The sequence below is a fragment of the Suillus bovinus genome (genome assembly GCF_016758785.1).
Source record: "Suillus bovinus strain UH-Sbo-P2 chromosome Unknown EDB93scaffold_21, whole genome shotgun sequence".
Classification (NCBI taxonomy): domain Eukaryota; kingdom Fungi; phylum Basidiomycota; class Agaricomycetes; order Boletales; family Suillaceae; genus Suillus; species Suillus bovinus.
Genome location: NW_024542077.1, coordinates 393816 through 411510, shown reverse-complemented (window position 1 = coordinate 411510; position 17695 = coordinate 393816). Strand labels below are relative to the sequence as shown.

The following is a 17695-nucleotide window of genomic DNA, read 5'->3' as shown; positions in this document are numbered from 1 at the left end:
AGCATAGCAGACTCACGTTCTAAATACTCAAAATGATATTGGCATATCTACTGCGTCTTCTTTGACGAGTTGGCTGCAAAACGGGGAGGTTCTGTGGCCAATTCGATCGTCAACTGCGCAAAATCAATCTCATTCCGGCGAAAAATATCCGCAATGATCGTGTCCACTTCCTCGGTGACAGGTAGTGGAGTTCCGTCTTTCGCAACAGTCTTAAGCTGGATGACTTCCACTATCTGAGTAAACACGTGTCGTTTGCCCATGGCAGTGAGTTTGCGCTGAAAATCATCATGAGCGCGCGCAACATGAGACGGTACCTTACGTACTTGAAGCTTTTCCATCATACCAGCTTGACTCAAAGGGTGACCGGCTTTCCCGTGCTCAATTACGGTCCAACCGTCCTTCATCTTCATCCATACGCCTAGCTTCCACACATCTATAGAGATTAGACCCTTTTTGTCCGCCTCGTATGCAACCCCCATCGCCCGAAAATCCATGACCCACTCATCCCAAGGCATACCCCAAGTTGGCTGTTTAAATTCCTCGGGATCAACGGCACGGCGCAGAATATCATTCATGTAATCATCCCTTTTTTCCGGAGGCTGAATAAGAATATTTGCAACGGTTGCCGAACTAGGTTTTCGGAAAATAATTTCAGATTTTGGAAACCCATGATGGTACCGCAGCTTTGCGACGGAGACGAAGTTGTTCATCAAGGGCAGCAACACGGACAATAAAAATATGTCAAGGCACAATTGACCTGCTAATGGCCAGTTCACTGCAGGAGGAGGGGTCTCGAGTATTGGTGATATTTTCCCAAGGATAAACAGGATGCCGTAGCGGTACAGAGCGCCGTATGCGCGTTTGGCAAGTAGAGAAGACCATGCAAGATTGGCACCCAGCATTAAGAGGAAGTGTTTTCTGTGATGAAAAGTTAAGTCTTTTTGTCTTCGAGCCCCAGGGTGCGACTTACTTTCGGCTTCTCGCCTCAGTGGTGTCATGATGGCTAACGAAGACCTCAGTGTCAGAAGCATATTCGGTTAAAAATGCGGCAACTGGGCTATCCTGGGGGACTCGATGAGAAGCTGGCATCGATTAGAATACTTCGATCTTGTAGTGGGTGATTGACCAAGCTGAGCGCGTGAGCATTGGTTACTTGGTGACGAGACTGCAGTGGAAATTAGGTAAGCATCTGTCACTAATTGAGTCAAGTACGATGAGCCTGCAGACGGGTCCACGATCTCGGTCGTCAAACCTAGTACGTTCGAAAGCTACAGCGAAATTCAAGCTGCTCCGAGTCATGGCACAAAATAGTACTGCAAGATGCAATGGCCGTATAAAAGTTGGACTGCATAAGTCCAAAATGGAAGCGATGTTCACACGCATCCATTCCCACGCCTCCGCCTTATAACATTCGCGACGAACATATTTTTGATTTTCATCCTTCCACAATCAAAACCGCCAATGACGAGAAATGACGGTGCAGAGAGTTGAGTCGGACCCTATGCAGGGATCGCATTGACATCGCCCGTTCGGCACCACCTCCTTGTTACATTTGTAAAGGGACGGGCTACCACAACTCTGATGGCGGCTTTTGATGGTCAATTCGTGGGCTTCAGTATTTACTGTACATTCGTCAATTCTAATACACTGTTAACAATCTCATCTACCAATGCTTCCTATGTGTTGGGCACTGGTACCCATCCGGTTCCTTGAATAAATATAGCTGATGATATTCTTCAGCATCATACCACTGCCCAGCTTCTACAATTTCCGTCACGATCGTTTGGCCCTTGAAATGTTCCTCTTGTACCTTGCGCGTGACTTGCTCCGCTACTTTGTTCTGTTCAGGTGAATGTGTGAAAATTGCAGAGCGATACTCTGCTCGACAATTAGGATTTTAAACATGATATCAAGAGAACAATCGTACGAGTGCCCACATCACCGCCCTGCCTGTTTAGTGTAGTCGGGTCATGGGTACGGTAGAAAAACTCTGGCAGCAGATCAGGCTGATTGATAGAACTAGAACTGCAAACTCACCGACGAGCTCTCCGTACTGGACTATGGAAGGGTCAAATTCAATTCTTAAGGCCTCAGCATGATTGGTTGTCCCAGTGCACACTTCTCTATATGTCGGGTTCTTAGCTTTCTCCAGCCCGCCGGTGTATCCGACGCTCGTCTTGAGAATGCCCTTATTCTGCGAAGGAGGATACTCCTTCAAGAATATATGTTCGACACCCCAAAAACATCCCGCAGCGAATGTGGCAATCTCGCTTTGAGCATGAGCGCCTGTATTGATGAAAATTCTCGGTTAGATCCACACATTTCGAAGGTGCAATAAGTACTTGCCTGAGGACAAAGCGGCACGATAATGAGACGTATCAACTGCATGTGACATTGCAGGCGTTGCGAAAGAAAATAAGGCGGTACGAATGTGATTGAGACGACTAAGCATCAGGTGGGAAGTGCAACACCGCTGCGTGCTGGCCTCATAATGATAATATTATTATTGGTGCCGATTAACCTGATGATGTCATATAGGGCATGCGACTAGACCCCTTTTCGTCGATTCCAGCGTGTCCGACGTTCACATGGGAATGATAACAATAATACAATATGTCCCATGTGTCTACCTAGACTCTTAGTATAGCACTACATAACATCTATCCGCAATAAATCATGCCAGGGCACCCGACAGATGTTCCGTATGTTGCCCCAGAGATCCCTGAAATCGTGAAAACGGCGTTCACGATACCACCGATACCTTCTCCTGCAATAAAACCCGCTGCCACAGCAAAACAATACATCTGGTAGTTGTTGAAGAACCTCCACGAGATGTCAGACGAAACAACTAAGAGTATTCAAAGAAGACCTACATTCTTCTCCAGAAAAATGCAACAGTCGAGCCAGTAAACATCGCAATAGGATACGTACAGACGTCTGCAAAGCAAGCATTGAAAACGGCCAATCACCGAGATACAAATCACATACTCATTATGAACCCAATTCCAATAGCATTGAAGTTGCTTCGTTTCTACGTCAGATAAAGCAGGAACACGATGGCAAATCACTCACGGTATGAAGTCGTGATATTTCGGAGGAACCACAGTATACTTGGCCACGACAGAGATGACGGCTGCCAATCCAAGTGCGATGGCAGTATATCCAGAAGACGGTGGAATGGGCAACGTGCTCGAAGACACAGCAACGGCCACTGCCCGCCAGGACTGCACATCAGGAGCGGGGAAGGAGCATGTCGCGTAGCTCAAATCGTTGATGCACGGGTAAGCGGTGGAAAACACGACATAGAGACCAGCAGCCATGAAAATTGATACTACAGCTCCACAGAGTTGAGCGACGAAAACAGCCTTTGGGGACGCGCGGAGGAGGTGTGTTGTTTTAAGATCGCCAATCATGTCCCCAGCTAAATCGCACGTCGACACAATTTCAAAAAGTTTTACAATAAAACTGGAATACCTTGTTCCGCGGCACCTGTTTGATTCACGACATTTCAGCACCCGTCATACCTAATGATTGATTTACTCACCTAGGGTCAACATTCCAGAAAGCAAGTTCAGGAGTTCGCCTCGTTTGACGGCGTAGTTCTGACCCCTCCCTAATCCTCCGAAAATGAGCTGCGAGGCATTACCTGTGAGTGATGTTAGCGTCTGAACAAATTGACAATTCGACAAAGTTACCAATTGATGTGACAGGATTGATGTTTGTCCGACCAGAACTTTCACAGCCAATGAAACTGAACAAGAACGAGAAGACGATCGCTGTACGATGCAAGGCAAATCAACTTCTCCTTGAAATCATTCTAACACGCCGATGACATACCAAGGAGAGTAATACCAACGTTCTGTCCAAACTGAACGCCCATTACGACACATGTAACGATCGTACTGAGGACAAGCACAGAACCCCAAGCCCAGAAAGGCACGCGTTCGTGCTCGGGTACAGGATCCACGACATCTTCCACTACACCGTCTTTTGAAAATCGTTGCAGGAGCATTCCGAAAGCGGAGCGCATTGCGCCGTATAAAGACTTCCAATTGCATGCTACTTCTGCGAAACTTGCGCAGAGAAGCATTAATGTGCCAGGCCAGAGCAGCCAGTATCTCGGAGATGGCTCGGTTATCGGATCTTGAAGACTCCTGCTACAAGTCAGATTTCCATACAGAGGAAATAAGAGATGACCCACATTCCCATATAATTCATGTACCCAGGTATAGATGAGTCTGCAGCGATCCCGAAAGCCTGTCATGGATGGTTCAATGATCATCAGCATGTGACGACATATGAAGAGTCTTGCACTGACCATGCCTTTAGCGACAATTATAGGACCCAAAACAGCCCAAGCGAGGAAACTCTGAATACCTCAACGGTCAGCGACGTATGCAGTCATAGTAACAACACATACTCCGCCGATGAAGCTATAAGAGGCATTGATGCCTGTGAGCATCCCTGCGCCAATAAACGCGGGGGTCCACTCCCAAATCCATCCCTTTCGGCTGCTAATCAGACAAACATCCCTATAACGGATGACAATGCTCACCCAACTCTCAGCAGCGATCGCTGAACTCCACCCAACTCGATTGAGAGCGTAGAAAACGTGCCAATCCCAAAGCAATCCTGGAGCATACTCGCTGACCACCCGTAAAGAAATAGCAATGATGAAGGAGTAAAACAGCGCCTTGGTTTTCTTCCTCGCTGTCGCTTCTGCGTTCTTGCCCGCATGCAAAGATTGAATCGTGTATGCAGCAGCCACGCCGGAGGGAAATACGAGTTTCAACTTCAATATGTAGAACTTCCTCAGCGGTTGAGTGAAACTCAAACCAAAGAAGGCGCAACAAATCGTAAAAGTGATTAGTCTGACAAAGTCGTCTTTGGGATTAACGCTCAGTAGCCCAAGTTGGTATGCGGCAGGGAAACCAGAGGTAAAGAGCAACCCTAAGCTTCCTGCTGACGTAGCAGCGGATTGACAAACATTGTTCTCTTTAGGCCCAAAATAGCCCCCGCCAAGAAACTTTGGTGCGCTTGTTGAGAGTGGTTTCAGGATCGCGAAGCCTAAGATTGAGCCGAACAATGACGCGCCAAACGTCCACCCCGTCTGCGTGAAAGGATGAGCGCAAGGATTGATATATTGGAAGGATAACTGACTTTGAGACCCAGATAGATGTTACTGGCAGCGATAATACCTCCCAATATGCAGCCAACCAGTACGGCTCGAACAGTTAGCTGTTGCTCCTCAACAGGGGCATCAGGATTCTCCGGAAATGGATCATCGGTGTTCAAGAATTGTGCAGGCGGTTCTTTGGAGTCACCAGACACGGAGGTAATCTCCGCAATGACGGCGCTCTTCTCCTCCGAGTAACAAGATATAGAGGGCACATAGGCTATTTGGTCCTGGTCTTGAGGAGCTGCAGTCGCCATGATTGGGTCACTAGGCAGACTTGGACTTGAGGTTACCACTGCTCAGAGAGGCGACATATATATACTATCCTCGACTCGTTCATGCCGATGTGCGAGGCATGAGGTTGGTCTTATCAGTGAGAGGTACTTCGGTGATAAGTCGTATTATTGGAACAGTAAAAGTCAGCTGTAGAATCCTACGGAAGCCCATCTGATTATTTCTTTCCCGTGGCATCTGATTGACAGCAGGAAATCAAAAAGTGCACATGCTCACCTGCTGCGGTGGTCCAAGATAGTTCTGTCAGCCAAAATCGCTGAGCTTGCGATTGAAATATAACACGACCAACCAGTGAAATGAAATGAACCCTGTCTACGAAATCATGCAGTGATTGAGCATTCGTCAAATTCATAACCCAGCATGAAGATTACATATTAGTACAACGCCACCCAGCGATAGGACAACTGGTGCTTAACCGCAATATATTCCCCCCGGACATCCAATTGTCGTTCCATGTACAGCACCAGAAACTCCCGTAATCGTCAACACTGCATTCACGATGCCACCCAGGCCCTCCCCAGCAATGAACCCGGCAGCTACAGCGAAGCAGTACATCTCATAGTGGTTGAAGAACCTGAAGAGCCTCTGTGAAGTTATCAAAATGCAGCGGGGAAGAATACTTACTTTCTACGCCAGAAGAAAGCGATCGTCGAGCCGAAGAACATAGCCATGGGATAGGTGCATACATCTTGGAGTGTGATAGCATTAGAAGTATTCAATGGCTTAGAAGTGTTTTTCCTTACTCATGATGAAACCGATGCCGATGGCATTGAAGTTCCTGAATGTCCAATTTGTAAGGCTTCGTTTTGGGGTAAGATGCAGGGAAACCTACGGAACCCAATTATGATATTTCGGCGGGACAACAGTATGCTTCGCGATAACCGAAATCACAGCCGCGATACCCAATCCTATTGCTGTATACCCTGATGATGGTGGGATGGGAAGGGTCGATGATGAAACCGCAACCCCAACTGCCTGTTGAGCCAGTCAGTAGCATGCAATGAAAGGTACAATTTCATGAATAAGAACCCACCCTCCAAGATTGTACATCAGGTGTCGGGAAACTGCAAGTAGTGTAGGAGAGATCATTGATGCATGGATATGCAGTCGAGAAAACGACGTAGACACTAGCGGCCATGAAGATAGACACGATGGCGCCAGTCAGCTGACCGCAGAAGACAGCTTTGGGGGAGGCTCTGAGAAGATGAGTCGCTTTGAGATCGCCAATCATATCAGCGGCTACGTGACAAATGAGTATCTGTGAGCGGCTCAAAGTATGATATACGGACCTTGCTCGGCAGCACCTAGGAATGACGCATACGTGTGAGGAGCAGTGTTTTATAGATGCCCGATACATACCTAAAGCAAGCATTCCCGATAACGAATTCAAGAGCTCGCCTCTCTGAACTGAGTATCCTTGCCCTTTGCCAATACCACCAAAAACCAGCTGGGAAGCATTACCTTTCGAAATACATGTCAGTATAGAATCACAGGTTCCCAGATGCACTCACCAATAGATGTCACAGGGTTGATGTTTGTGCGTCCAGCACTCTCGCATCCAATGAAGCTAAACATAAATGCGAAGACAATAGCTAAACTCTGACGTTCAAGCACTGGTCATCATGAAGGAGTCGTGTCTTACCTAGAATTGTGATACCAACTGTTCTGGCCATACTGGACACCCATGACAGCACATGTAATCACGATGCTAGCGACGAGCACACCGCCCCAGAGCCATAGTGGAACGCGGTCTTCAGGTGGTACAGGATCCAGGATCTCTTCTGCATTATTCTTTTCGTATAAATCTCCGTTGAAACGTCCCTTGAGTGTACCTATCGCACCGCTCACGGCCGAATAGATAGATTTCCAGTTGCAGGCGACCTCAGTGAAACTCGTGCAGAGTAACATGAGTGTACCAGGCCATACCTATACATGATGAATACATTGGATCTACGGTTTTTAGAAGATAGTCACTTACCAGCCAGTATCGCGGCGACGGATGATTAATGGGATCAGTCAGAGACCTCGAGATAACTGGTTCGACTGAGATGAACTTGAACAAGGAAGAAGATCACGTACATGGATGCATAGTTCATCTGCCCAGGGATGGATGTAGCTGCTGGGATACCGAAAGCCTGTGATCCTGTCAGATACTCCAGTGAGTAAGGGGTTCTGTGCACACCTTGCCCGTGTGAACAATAACAGGTCCAATGATAGCCCACGCAAGGAAACTCTGCAGGCGTTATATAAGATAGGCACGCAGAACATAACACGGACTCACACCGCCCAAGAAACTGTATGATGAGTTGATTCCTGTGAGCATCCCTGCGCCGATGAATGCCGGCGTCCATTCCCAAATCCATCCCTGCTGTACTTTAGAAGACAAGTTGATATCTCGTGTAACAGCACAGACTGACCCAACTCTCTGCAGCAATGATATATTTCCATCCTACTCGATTCAGCGCATAAAAGATATGCCAGTCCCAAAGAAGCCCGGGAGCGTATTCGCTGACGACACGCAAAGTAATCGCAAAACAAAAAGAGATCAGCAATGCCTTGGTCTTTTTCTTGGCGTCTGTCGCAGCGTTTTTGCCCACGTGAAGCGAGCGAATCGTGTACGCTGCGGCAACACCAGAAGGAAACACGAGCTTTAGCTTCAAAATATAGAACTTCCGGAGCGGGATGGAAAATGCAAGCCCAAAGAAAGCGCAGCAAATAGTAAACGTGAATAGCCGACCGATATCATCTCGGGGGCTTGCACCGAGGAGACCGAGCTGGTACGCAGCAGGAAAGCCAGAGGTAAAAAGCAATCCAAGACTACCAGCAGCAGACGCTGCAGATTGACACACGTTATTTTCCTTGGGACCAAAATAGCCGCCTCCAAGCCAGCGCGGTGCTGCGGTAGAAAAGGGTTTTAGGATAGCAAAACCTGCACATCAACGGTAAGTGACGCTAGCGCCGTACCATATGAACAATCAAACCAAATATTGATCCAAATAGCGATGCTCCGAAAGTCCACCCTGTCTATATGCATTTTCAGAATTCGAAATTTCCCAAAAGATATATACAGACCTTCAAACCTAAATAAACATTACTTGCGGAGATAACTGCCCCGAGTAGGCAGCCGACAAGCAGAGCCCTGACGGTCAGCTGTCTCTCTTCCACGGGAGAGTTGGGATCGATGGGGAAAGGATCGTCGGTATTAATGAAACGTCTACCAGACACGAATTCTTCATCATCATCCTGAGAGTTGCGCTCGACCGCGGAGATGTCATCACCAGCAGCTGATGACGAATACTTCTCACTCAAAGCGGAAAAAGCGGGGTCGTCAGGGCTGGATATACCACTCTGATGGATGCCGTTGGAAGTCATGTCGCACAGAGACGATATTGGATTATGCTGATCCGAGCTTTTATGAAAATTCTTATCTGGCATCACATTTTGAGAACATCAGGTGTCCCACATCCTTGTGGATGTTGTTGTCAAAGAAAACGTCTTGGCGAGCTGTGTGTGTGTGGCATAGTGCAATCAGTTCACCCATATCGTCGATAAGACTATTTTTGTTTCGAGTTCACCTGAAAGGATGTTCGTGTGCCCGCGGTCTAGGTAGGCCTACCACATGAAACGTAGTCATAAATGACAGCGAAATTAAAGCCTATCAGCACGAAGACAGGAAGATTCAGGCACTCACTGTCACTGCGACGTGCGTGGACCAACGTCAGAGATGATTGGTATGATGATGCGTTAGATACTGGAGATTAGATTTCCCATACTTCAACCTCTTACTAGTGACTGTCACAATCATAAGTGCGCAGGTTTAATACGAGGCAGGCTGAGTGCGGAAGCCCGTCAGAGGTTCAAGGTGGCCTTGGCGTTCAAGATAACCAGATTGTATGTAGTTCGGAATCGATGACAACAGCCTCAGAAGCATTGATGCGTCCCAGAATATTGCAACTTGTAGATTGAGGATTTGCATGATTTGATTCATAGTCGTATAACTTCTAGAGTTATCGTTTATGATCATCATCGTGATTGATACACCAATTATTCTCGGACGTAGCCGTGTAGATGGGTTGAAGCGGCGCCTTAAGCCCTCAACCCGGAAATTCGCGGAAGTTGTTCTTTCGTGTAAAGTCTAACTGTAAAGTCGGTCGCGTCCATGTCGATGACATCGTTTTTCTCGTCTTTCTTCAACACCGTGCACGGTGACGCGCCGGAGGAGAAGCCAGAAGATGAAAGCAAGGAGGTAGAAGTTGCTGAGGCGGAGGAACCATCGAAAGAGTCTGAGGAAGAGGAAGTGGAAGCCGAGGACGTATGTCTCTATTCTGGATACAAATACCGTCTTCTCCTGTTGATATGACTCCGGTCTATAGATCCACCCTGTTATTATAGAGGAGTGCAAAAACTCGGCAGCATGCGCTTCTCTAACGAGACATTTTGAACACTGTCAGGAGAAGGTACAATCTGGACAAGGCTTTAAAGGCGAGGACTGTGTGGAGGAACTGTGAGTTGTTATTTGAATATTGATCTCTGCATGACACTTATATGCTGTGATCATAGATGTAGGTCACTTGTGCTGTTATATACATGACATTCATATTGATTTTTCCTATTTCGACTTACTTCATATGCAGTCCAGTGAGTCGCCTTTTCTCATCTCCTTGACATTTTAGTTAACGGCGTAATATACAGCATGATGCACTGTGCCGACGTATGTATATTCTGTACCCTTGAGGATTCTCACTCAATATTCTACTCAGGCTTGTGCCGCACCAAAATTGTTCTCCAAGCTCAAGTAGACGCTGGGGTGAATACTACAGTGCGTTTTTCTGTCCTGCTCCTGTCCAGTATTTGAGTTGTTTGTCCCTATAGTTACAATACACGCTATCGTTCTCGAGGAGCAATACCATTGATCTGTCCTGTCACTATATCCTGCTGAGGGTCATGTTGATCGGTAGATGTGCCCAAATCATCATTTCGTATTGCTGTCGGGCTATCCTCTCGCCTGAACTGGGCATTATTACTATGTGGTTTTTGTTCCATTTATCCAGTTTATGTGCATGATTGACCTGGCCAGAAAGTCTGAGATTCGTGGAGTACGGGGACTCGAGTCCGCTGGACCGTTTGGGACCGCGTGCACCTGGATTGGCCTCTCCAGAGTAATCAGCAATCCAGCATACAGACGGGGACTCGGCTCGATGTGCCAAATGCCGTAGGCAGTCAGGCTTACCGTCATCTTATCCTTGTGCAGATGCGTCATTTTCAAAACAGGGTTATCTTTGAGGTGTTGTTTGGCAAGAGCTCCCTGATTAAATCATAAGACAAGTGGCTTGTATTAAAGTGCAGGCCCAAGGGTGGCTCTGACGATGCTTCGTGTGCTGTGATACCTGAGCACCCATGTTGATATTGTTGACAGCAGCAGTCCTCAACGAAGCAGGTGGTGGTTCCATTGGCTCCCCTTTCTTCATCTTCAGCTTGTCAGGTACAAGTCCCGGGTCGTATAATTCTCCAATTCCAATGGCGACCGTCTTCTTCCTTAGCTTGAAAACACGCTCGTCCTCGATATCGTCCACCAGCGCCAGTGATGCACGTTTCATGAAGACCCAGCCGTCTCTCCGACATCGGACACACGAGCCTCATTTCGTATCGGTGCAGGAGATGCCGATGTGTAATTCGGAACATACTGCCACTCTCATATTCGCTTCCGCGTGCTTTAGCTCAGTCGGCATCAGGAGTGGCATATCCATAATCCCAGCGATGCAGCCGTCGAGTATTTGGTATACGGATTGGTTGGTTTAGCCGGAGGTTTCTTCGGCGCTGGTGTTGCAGCAGGAGTACCATGCGAATTCCCCAAGTCCAGTAACTACGATGCGGCGGCGGCCTGAGTGGCGAGAAATTACAAATTGATGCACTTCGGTAATTCTTTCCATCTCACGCTTCTCCTCCGAGTCGTCCCTATCCTTCACGGCTTTCTCGTGAACCTTGTACAGCCCGCGCACGATGCGATCGAAATTACCTTTGTGACGCATGCCATCCTCGTCGTGCTGCCTAGATGCAACGTAGATGGAACACCATCTGCTATATAAATGTTGCAGTACTTGCAGTGGTAACATTTATGCGACACCCAATATTCTGACTCGTCGATGATCGCGGTGAGACACCGCGTGACAAACCCTTCTACCTGGGTATCCCTACGTAAGGTTTACACTTGACTTGGTCAAGAAGACTGCCCAAAGATGATAGGTTCAGGATCGATATTGATATTGGATGAAGAGTAGCAATAAGGCGAAGAGTCGCGGAAACGAGCACAGCCTGCAATGATGTAGTTCGGGTGAGCAGACAGGCTCACAGCCCATTGTGATGGGGCACAGCCCAATGCCCATGACGGGCGGGTGACTCACAATAAGTAGGGCTGCCGTACAGCCAAAACATGAAAGGGGGTGTACAAGCCCAATTAGGTTGACATGGACCGGTGCTGGAAACAAACGCCTCCTTGGGCGGCGGACTTATGTAAAAACGAAGCGTCGACGCCCTTAATGAAGCTTAATGCTGGTGACCTTTTCGAAGGCTCACGCGCTCACGATCCGTCCCACCGTGAAATCGTCTAGTCTGATTCTAGAATGGTCTGATCAAACGTTCATCATGAATGCGTTGACATAAACGGTGTAGCTCACTGCAAGGCCAGTGACACTTTTAGGCGTCGAATTGGTCATAGCGCTAATCTTTCTTCGGGAACCATCACGCACTTGCCTAAATCTGATACAGTACGCGCATATTCTAGCGCTCAACAAATGCATAATAAGTTCAGGGATCCCATGCGGAGCTCTAACCATGCTCCCCTCCGTGACAGAGTCGCTGGTCACCAGCACAACTGATGTACCTTCTGCAAGTCCTACCACCCCAATATACCCTATATTTAAATACACGTGTCCGTACGCCAAACACAAGGAGGGCAGGAATTTAGTAGTCTGTATTGATGGTTCATCGAACAGGTTTGGACTCAAGGTGCGTATCTACTCAACCCACTTCCTTTAGCTAACCACGACTGCCCAGAACACCAATGTCGTCGAACTCTACAGCCAACTCATTAAATCTGAAGACCAACTCACGTATTACAACAGCGGAATCGGCACCCACGCGCGCCCCTCGTGGCGCTCTCTCACATATGTTCATTATTGGCTGAGCAACAAGGTCGACTTGCTTATAGCTTGGTACGTGCACCGCCTAGAGTTCATAACCATTAACAAACAATTTTTCAGGAATCTCGAAACAGTAATTCTGGCAGCCTATCGATGGATATCAGAAAACTATAGGGAAGGTGATAGAATCTATCTTTTCGGTAAGGTTCTTGTGCTCCACGCAACGATGCCTCGGGTCACATTAAGTCGCCACAGGGTTTTCCAGAGGCGCTTACCAGGCCCGAGCGATTGCTGGAATGATACACCGCGTGAGTCGCCTGTATACTAACCAAAATAGGACGCTGATCTTATTAAAAACTTTAGGTCGGCTTGATCCTCCCCGGCAACAACGAGCAAATACCATTGTAAGCACAGTCCCATCTCGTCCCATCGCTCCCTTCTCATCCTGGCGACATCCAGCGCCTTCGAGCTATACTCAAAAATAGATGAAAAGGCGTCAAAGACAAAAAAATCTCGGCGCAAACACGCCTGGGCGAATGAACTTGCTGAAACGTTCAAAAGCACATTCTGCAGATCACACGTCCACATACATTTCATCGGCGTATGGTAAGCCCTCGACCTTTGGAATATGGATGGTATCTGTTTATTCATTCATGTCAAGGGATACCGTTTCTTCGGTTGGCGTTGTAAGGGGAAAGACCCTACCTTCGACCACTAACGGCGACCATCATATGTGCTATTTTAGACATGCTCTTGCTTTGGACGAGCGGCGAGTCAAATTCCTTCCGGAGTATATTCACGGTGCAAATACAGAAGGATCCCATTCCGATCGCATCAAGGAGGTCTGGTTTGCAGGTAGCCACTCGGACGTGTACGTCAAATGCATTGAAATATCCCCATCTTTCATTCAATAACGGATATTTCTAGTGGTGGAGGCAATCGACTCAACGAGAAGCTTCAATCAGGTGACATTCCATTGTTATGGATGCGAAAGGAGGCCGTCGAAGCAGGCTTGAGGATGAAGCCCACAGAAGTCGTCTGGAAGATGGATGACTTGCAGAAAAGGACGTTCGAATCACTGAGGAGAATGTGGTGGTTCCTCGAATTCGCTCCTGTTAAGCGAGTTATTTATGGCGCTCAAGACGATCACGCGTTCGGGTACGTGTCGTGAGCTTTTCGCTGTGCATCGACGAATTCATTCGAGTCTCCTCAAGGCTCCACCGTGGCGCGCCTCGGGTGATCCTCCCCGGACAGAAGATTCATGCTTCTGTCCTGTTCAAAGGCAACTATCGAGCCAAGGCTAAATTCTGGAGGGACTTCGACGTCTGGCCAGGATTGATGTACTGGAATGATCCAGCCAGTCAAAAACGACTTGCTGAATTGGGTCAGATGTGGGAAAAGGATATCTTTGACGCATCGACTGTGCCCTCACTTTTAAGAGATATCCAGTTACATGGAGTGGAGTGTTTCGACGCAGTTGACCGATTAGCATTCATGGCTTCATTTGGTGGGTGTTTTATTTCTTTATTGTGATTTGTCTTCTAAGTACCTTACAGACCAAGGACGGGCTGCGATTAAAAAATCGGACAGCTGGGAGAGCCGGTTAGATAGGTTAGTCCGTTGCAGCGACGATCCGAAAGTACGTGTCAGTGCTACCGTTGCACTGAGCGAGCTCTGTAAGACACGGTCAACCTATCACATGGACGTCTTCTTATTCTTTGCAGTGCCTACACTTGACGCGGAATACTTGGAAAAGGCAGCCACTGATGTGTTGGAAATGCTGAACAGCAAGGACGATATCGATCAGATTCGGGCTTGCAAAGCCCTTCCCGCCCTAGTCAAGCATGCTGCGGTAGGGAATAAAATCTTGAGCGAAGCAACATTCCAGCGTGTACTAGACCTCGGAGGGGTCTCCGAAACCGAGTCGTTGATGGTGCAAATTCATGCATCACAGACTTTGTCGTTGCTCGCTAGTCATGGTTCGTAATTCGGCCTACCGGACCGATATTCATTTCGTGACTGTGGGATATCTTCAGACGTGCATCGACCGACTGTGTCAAAAAAGGCCGCGAAGAGTATCATCGATCTTCTTGGTAGCGCACGTGAGTTTTTGATCGGAACCTTTTACATTCAAGTTGACATGACCTATCGCAGACGAAGAAATTGTAGTAGCCGCCTTACGCATACTTACTGCCCTAGTCCACGACGGTATTTTCAGTTCTTCTTTGAACGCAGCCGTACGATTGACAACCCGTTACAGCAAGCGCGCAAGCTGAGGTCCTAGTTCTAATTCCTACGCTCATCAAACATTTGAAGCAACACGACTTTTACATCTCGCCGCCGGTGGGCAATCTCATATGTGCATATGCAATGCATAGTAAGCTTCTTATGCCACTGTCGCTTCATTGACGTACTTAACACAAGATACAGATGAATTCCGCGAGCAATTAATCAAACCAGAAAGTGGTTTTCTCGCACTTCTGGTCAACATGTTGGAAAATCGCTTGACTGATATTGAGGATCCCGCCATCCAGATCCTTGGCCAACTTGCGGAACATGGTGCGGCATATGCACTTGCACTCATATACGGTACCTGATTAGCCGTTCTCCAGTTGACGTTCAGGTTGACTTGATTAACAATGGGCATGTCAAGAACTTGGTGTCGATGATGAAAAGCCGAAAGCACGAAATAAGTAGCGGAGCTATACTTGCGACGTTGTCTATACTCAAGCATGGTGAGTTTTTAATACGATAATGTCTCTTCAGCCGCCAAGCTTTTTTCAGCATATATACGACATCGGGCAATTGAGGAAGGTATCGTTGTTACGTTGGTCAATCATTTAAAACACCAGAAGAAATGTTTGTTTGCGGCTTATGCATTCTCTCGTATCTTGGACTACGGTCAGTTCTTCACGTGATGTCGTGATTGAATCTTTCTCAATGCAATCCAGAAAACATCAGAACAGCTATGATTGGGCAATCCGCTCCTGACTATATCGTCACCGCTCTCAAACAAGGATCTTTTAATGCGACGGTCGAGAATGAACCTGGCAAAGAGGTGCTCAGCAGTCTCATGCGCAACGGTAAGCTTGTGCGCTGCTGCGTTTCCTCTCTCGTGATCTCAACACTTTTATAGATGAACTGAGGGCAGAGGTTCTCGAAGCCCATACAACAGCCGCCCTTTGTACCATGTTCAAAAAGGGTGATCAAGCGTTGAATCATGCAGCATTTGACTTCCTGGACATCATGTCCGACTATCGTGAGCGTGCATCCTCATGCATGATAATTTATACTGAGAAAAGTGTAAAGCCGATGGGAGAGAGCTGATTAGAGGAGCTAAGATTCCCATATTCCGCGCCATAGTGGCAGCCTTGGACCACCAGAAGTGGGACTCACAAAGGAATGCTGCAATGGCACTTCATACTCTTTACGGGATTCAGGATCCTGAGAAAAAAACGTTTGTCATGCAAGAGTTCCAATCGGCCATCTTGTACGGAATCCCGCAGATACTGAAATTGTTGGTGCATGATCGGTCTTATCGCGTCGTTGGCGGTGCGGTAGCTCTCTTGGCATTATCTCATGACGGTATGTTGCATCGCACAATAGGCGCCTTATACATGCTTAATATTTTTGAAGAAACTGTACGGGCTTGTGTGCGAGAGCACGAAGATTTCAAATTTGCCCGAAGCGGGTATTTCTCAAAGAGCAGAAAACTACAGTACCATGGCTCAGACCCACGTGAAGGTGAGTTGTGCTTTTTTCTCGAACATTACGGGGATCTGACGTCATAACGCTTGCCATTAGAGGATGTCCACAAGATGCTTGACATATTATTTCCAGCCATGGAGAACGGCCATCACCATCACCATCACGGTGCCCTGAAGTTCCCAGACGTGCACCCAATGCCTGCCCGCAGTGCCTTGGTGAATTCCCTTGCGATTTTATCTTGCGTCTTCTACATTCCTTGTGGGCTTACGGCCATGTTGGCTGGATGGGCAATTGATGAGGCGGAAATGTAGCCCCACATGACTACAGAAACCATGTATTACAGAGTCTTGATAACGATTGAAATGTCAGAATCAAGTACGTTTCTTCTCGGCTGCTTTGCGCTTGGCCTCTATCTCTGCGGCCTTTGCTGCGGGATAGTGAGTACCGTTGTGTAAATGACTTGTGGGGACATTGCAGCGAACCTTCGGCTTCAGCCTTTCTCTTGGCTTGAGCAGCCTCCCGCTCCTCCTTGATCTTTTTAAGGCGAGCGAGATCAGACTTTGCTTCATCGGTCTTTCCAGCAAGATGTAGCTATAGTCGACGGTAGTGAGACAACACAATATGTCACTTCGGCAATTCAAACTGACCTTCCAGTAGCGATCCTTGGCTTCTTGTTTCTCCTTCGCCTCCCTGAGAAATAGACGGTCAACGACATTATTACCGAGGCGTAAACACTCACCTTTCTTTACGGGTTAGCTCACGAGGTGCCGCAAGATCAGATATATTCATCTTCTTCTCGACGTGGTTGGGGTTTATTAGATCTGCATCTGTATCGCTCTCTCCCTCCGCTGTTTGTTTCTGGTCCGCTTGTTTCTTCTTGAGCGCCTTCCGCTCAGCACGACTTAGCTCAGGCTGTGTGACACTGCCACCCCCTTCTTCCTCCTCTTCTTCCTCTTCCTCCTCTTCGTCTTCTTCCTCCAACTTGTCTTCGTCGTCGTCGTCTTCCTCCTTCGCCCTCTTGATCACGACGAGCCCTGATCAGGACAAACCATTGAACCGAATGCCATAATTATCTCCCAAGAATAAAAGACTCACCATCGTTTATCAAGCGACACAGCAGTTCCGTTCTCGTCAATTTCAAGGTGTTTACTAAGTTCAAACAACGCTATTCAGCGTTGACGATGGGATGACAAACGATGGGCGAAATTGCACCTGAAATTCCTCCCCCCACCGCGCTTGGTCTTAAACTTGCCTGTATGATAAAGTGTTCAAGATAACCCATCTTTGATCCCAGTCGGAAATGACTGTTTACCTGAGCCTCTGACCATCTTATTTTCTTGGGTGTGATGCTTGCGAGGAGTCAAGAATCGCCTTTAGG

General features: G+C 47.6%; 10 protein-coding genes across 10 annotated transcripts; 3 read left to right on the top strand and 7 right to left on the bottom strand.

The window, feature by feature from the left end:
- Positions 1–47: 47 nt before the first annotated feature.
- On the bottom strand, positions 48–1089 carry EDB93DRAFT_1249614 (uncharacterized protein; the record flags this gene model as incomplete). The annotated part of the gene is made up of 3 exons (XM_041452890.1): positions 48–275; positions 324–918; positions 971–1089. The coding sequence occupies 3 exons, from the start codon at positions 1087–1089 to the stop codon at positions 48–50; spliced, it is 942 nt and encodes a 313-aa protein (XP_041308652.1).
- Positions 1090–1446: 357 nt separating this feature from the next.
- EDB93DRAFT_1141159 (peptide methionine sulfoxide reductase MsrA) lies at positions 1447–2522 on the bottom strand. Its single transcript, XM_041449302.1, has 4 exons — positions 2347–2522; positions 2038–2286; positions 1928–1990; positions 1447–1878 (listed from the first exon to the last, which is right to left on the bottom strand). The coding sequence occupies exons 1-4, from the start codon at positions 2450–2452 to the stop codon at positions 1664–1666; spliced, it is 633 nt and encodes a 210-aa protein (XP_041308651.1). The 5' UTR covers positions 2453–2522; the 3' UTR covers positions 1447–1663.
- On the bottom strand, positions 2523–5603 carry EDB93DRAFT_322387 (OPT oligopeptide transporter protein-domain-containing protein). Its single transcript, XM_041456086.1, has 13 exons — positions 5161–5603; positions 4556–5110; positions 4421–4504; positions 4319–4369; positions 4202–4257; positions 3838–4154; positions 3696–3776; positions 3545–3646; positions 3475–3489; positions 3073–3421; positions 2989–3023; positions 2874–2937; positions 2523–2823 (listed from the first exon to the last, which is right to left on the bottom strand). Exons 1-13 carry the CDS (start codon positions 5431–5433, stop codon positions 2661–2663), a joined length of 2145 nt encoding a protein of 714 aa, XP_041308650.1. The 5' UTR covers positions 5434–5603; the 3' UTR covers positions 2523–2660.
- Positions 5604–5881: 278 nt separating this feature from the next.
- Positions 5882–8842, bottom strand: EDB93DRAFT_1249611 (OPT oligopeptide transporter protein-domain-containing protein; the record flags this gene model as incomplete). Its single annotated transcript, XM_041452889.1, has 16 exons — positions 5882–6044; positions 6095–6158; positions 6214–6248; positions 6303–6445; positions 6504–6709; positions 6760–6774; positions 6830–6931; positions 6982–7083; positions 7132–7396; positions 7449–7494; positions 7550–7605; positions 7653–7703; positions 7752–7835; positions 7888–8399; positions 8452–8494; positions 8543–8842. 16 exons carry the CDS (start codon positions 8840–8842, stop codon positions 5882–5884), a joined length of 2187 nt encoding a protein of 728 aa, XP_041308649.1.
- Positions 8843–9457: 615 nt separating this feature from the next.
- EDB93DRAFT_322358 (Non-heme 11 kDa protein of cytochrome bc1 complex) lies at positions 9458–10423 on the top strand. The gene is made up of 6 exons (XM_041456085.1): positions 9458–9782; positions 9844–9974; positions 10097–10108; positions 10163–10181; positions 10231–10289; positions 10343–10423. Exons 1-5 carry the CDS (start codon positions 9630–9632, stop codon positions 10267–10269), a joined length of 354 nt encoding a protein of 117 aa, XP_041308648.1. The 5' UTR covers positions 9458–9629; the 3' UTR covers positions 10270–10289; positions 10343–10423.
- On the bottom strand, positions 10355–11067 carry EDB93DRAFT_1249609 (uncharacterized protein; the record flags this gene model as incomplete). The annotated part of the gene is made up of 3 exons (XM_041452888.1): positions 10355–10475; positions 10540–10775; positions 10858–11067. 3 exons carry the CDS (start codon positions 11065–11067, stop codon positions 10355–10357), a joined length of 567 nt encoding a protein of 188 aa, XP_041308647.1.
- A 152-nt stretch (positions 11068–11219) lies between these two features.
- EDB93DRAFT_1051174 (uncharacterized protein) lies at positions 11220–11606 on the bottom strand (the record flags this gene model as incomplete). The annotated part of the gene is given in 3 exon segments (XM_041444682.1): positions 11220–11333; positions 11371–11518; positions 11530–11606. Coding segments are annotated over 3 exon segments (339 nt in total), but the record flags the coding sequence as incomplete, so codon positions are not given.
- Positions 11607–12421: 815 nt separating this feature from the next.
- EDB93DRAFT_1053462 (uncharacterized protein) lies at positions 12422–13884 on the top strand (the record flags this gene model as incomplete). The annotated part of the gene is made up of 9 exons (XM_041444718.1): positions 12422–12475; positions 12524–12681; positions 12730–12809; positions 12865–12917; positions 12973–13013; positions 13069–13215; positions 13271–13480; positions 13537–13773; positions 13824–13884. Coding segments are annotated over 9 exons (1041 nt in total), but the record flags the coding sequence as incomplete, so codon positions are not given.
- Positions 13885–14788: 904 nt separating this feature from the next.
- On the top strand, positions 14789–16544 carry EDB93DRAFT_322225 (armadillo-type protein). The gene is made up of 9 exons (XM_041456084.1): positions 14789–14817; positions 14870–14986; positions 15040–15168; positions 15222–15344; positions 15394–15510; positions 15561–15692; positions 15746–15868; positions 15919–16194; positions 16246–16544. Exons 2-9 carry the CDS (start codon positions 14980–14982, stop codon positions 16398–16400), a joined length of 1062 nt encoding a protein of 353 aa, XP_041308644.1. The 5' UTR covers positions 14789–14817; positions 14870–14979; the 3' UTR covers positions 16401–16544.
- A 144-nt stretch (positions 16545–16688) lies between these two features.
- EDB93DRAFT_1240166 (casein kinase substrate phosphoprotein PP28-domain-containing protein) lies at positions 16689–17645 on the bottom strand (the record flags this gene model as incomplete). The annotated part of the gene is made up of 7 exons (XM_041451724.1): positions 16689–16744; positions 16800–16908; positions 16965–17007; positions 17057–17332; positions 17413–17466; positions 17530–17569; positions 17630–17645. The coding sequence occupies 7 exons, from the start codon at positions 17643–17645 to the stop codon at positions 16689–16691; spliced, it is 594 nt and encodes a 197-aa protein (XP_041308643.1).
- Between the last annotated feature and the right edge of the window lie 50 nt (positions 17646–17695).